The 2,224-nt window shown below is 35.1% G+C and overlaps 1 protein-coding gene across 1 annotated transcript in view; it reads left to right on the top strand.

Annotated features, from left to right (window-relative positions):
- LOC107708184 (interferon-induced very large GTPase 1-like) overlaps positions 1-2,224 on the top strand; it is a 6,017-nt gene that overhangs the window by 2,725 nt on the left and 1,068 nt on the right. Inside the window, exons 2-3 of the mRNA XM_016512362.1 lie at positions 620-947; positions 1,026-1,939. Of these exons, the coding sequence (XP_016367848.1) occupies positions 620-947; positions 1,026-1,939 (1,242 nt within the window). The remainder of the gene's footprint in view (positions 1-619; positions 948-1,025; positions 1,940-2,224) is intronic.

Raw genomic sequence — 2,224 nt, 5'->3', positions numbered from 1 at the left:
GTCTGAATACTTAGGACCATTTGATATTTCAGTTTTTCTTTTTTAATATATCTGCAAAAATGTCAACAATTCTGTGTTTTTCTGTCAATATGGGGTGCTGTGTGTACATTAATGAGGAAAAAAAATTAACTTAAATGATTTTAGCAAATGGCTGCAATATAACAAAGAGTGAAAAATTTAAGGGGGTCTGAATACTTTCCGTACCCACTGTATATATATATATATACACCTTGCTACGTGTACTGTGTTAGGCTAACCGAGACTTGTCATTTGCACTTATATATTGTTGCTCTTTTGTTAGTTTTGACTGCTTTTATTGTCCTCATTTGTAAGTCGCTTTGGATAAAAGCGTCTGCTAAATGACTAAATAAATAAATAAATAAATAAAAATAAATAAAACAGGCATTCTTTTATATTTTACTATTTTTTTTTCTTCTTATATTGTTTATAATTAATAGATTGAGGAATACTAAGAAAGTTGATGTTTAACTTTAAAAACTGAAGGAGGGAGAGGGTAGAGAATGATGTCCCGGGTCGCTAAAGACCCGATGTATGCATTTAAAGGTTAACAAAAATATTCTCTTAAGTTTTTACTTACTGAAAGATATGTGTTTCAAAGGTCACAGTCTACAGGAAACTGGAGACTGAATACAGCAAGTGGTCCTGGAGTCTTCGCAGTGCCATGATGGAATCTGAGAACAAACTACACAACAAAATAGAAAATGAAGCAATTCATGAAGTTGAGGAAACTGATCTTCAAAGAGAGCTGAAGAAGACAAGTGAAGAAGTAGAAAAGTCAATGTCTGAATTCTTTGAGAAAGACAAAGATAAAGATATACTGATTCAGTGGAAAACATCATTTGAAATCAAAATCAAAGAGCTTCGGGAAAACATTGTGAGAGAAACAAAAAGGAAATTAAATGGGATTCTTGATGCTCAGAGGACACATCATGAAAACACTCTCCATGAAAATAACAAAATACTTGCCTTAAAACTCAATGACAAAGCAAATAATGCAGAAACACTGAAGAAAATGATTGAAGTTCAGAGAACAGCTCATGAAAACACTCTCTATGAAAAAAGCAAAGAACTTGCCTTTAAAATCAAAGACAAAGCAAATGATGAAGAAACACTGAAGAAAGAGTTTGATTTGTTTTGGGAGCAGAGTGCAGATAAGATTATCTCAGACACGCCTCCAAACAATGACATTGACATAATGAGGGATGTGATAAAAATCCTCAGTGACATCTATGAGGGGCGTCTCCCTGCTGACCACTTTAAAAAGGACAGTGAGTTCATCAATATTTTCACTGTCTGGAGTTTTTTTGATTATGTTATTTTCAAAAAGTCCAAAAAAAAGGGGGTTAAAGAGGCTCTAAAGGATGTTTACAGAACAATGAAAGAAACATTTGGACATATTCGAACTCTGTCTCCAGAGAATGAAGCTCAAATTAGATCATTAGTCACAGATGTTGACCAGCATACAGACAAAATGATTCAGTCATTTAACATTTCAAAGATGGGCTACAACATCAGTGACATCCAACAACTCATAGATTACATCAAAGCAAGAGTAATTAAACATCAGGAAGGACCAGTTAAATATGAGTTCAAGAAGAAATTCTTTATCGATTTGGTTCTTTCCATTTGTAAAAAAGCAAACAAGATGATTGCTGACCAACACAGACTATTCAGAGATGCCAATGATCCTGTGATATATGTTGAGAAGAAGAGAGAAGAGTGCTATAGTATTTTCCAGAAATACTGTAATGAAGCTCCATCAGCTGCCATTTTTGGTGAGATCATCTGTCAGAAACTGAAAGAGCCCATTGAGCAGAGTGTCTACAAGAAGACTGCCAGAGATCTGACATACAAAATTATGAAAAACTGTGAATCACTGAATGGAAACAGATTAAATCTGGAGAAACACATCCTGAAGGCACTGGCAGAAGAGGAGGATTTTGTCAAATACATGGATTACCTGAATTATCCCAGGCTTCACTTCAAGAGTTTCATCAGAGATGAAGTCAGTCGGTACATCAACGATAAGTTCAGTGTCAGTGTTTTACCCAAGATGAAGGAGAACATTAAACTACTGCAGCAGAAGATCATGAAAGCAGCACATGAATCCACTGAACATGTTCAAGTCAACAGAGGAGATGCTGGTTTGTGGTTGAAGAGTTTCACACAGCAGCTCTCAGATGAGCTGATCTTCTCTGAAAAA

This window comes from Sinocyclocheilus rhinocerous, unplaced genomic scaffold (genome assembly GCF_001515625.1).
Source record: "Sinocyclocheilus rhinocerous isolate Xijiao unplaced genomic scaffold, SAMN03320098_v1.1 scaffold17683, whole genome shotgun sequence".
Classification (NCBI taxonomy): Eukaryota; Metazoa; Chordata; class Actinopteri; order Cypriniformes; family Cyprinidae; genus Sinocyclocheilus; species Sinocyclocheilus rhinocerous.
The sequence above is the reverse complement of the archived record's forward strand: the minus strand, read 5'-3'. Positions and strand labels throughout refer to the sequence as shown.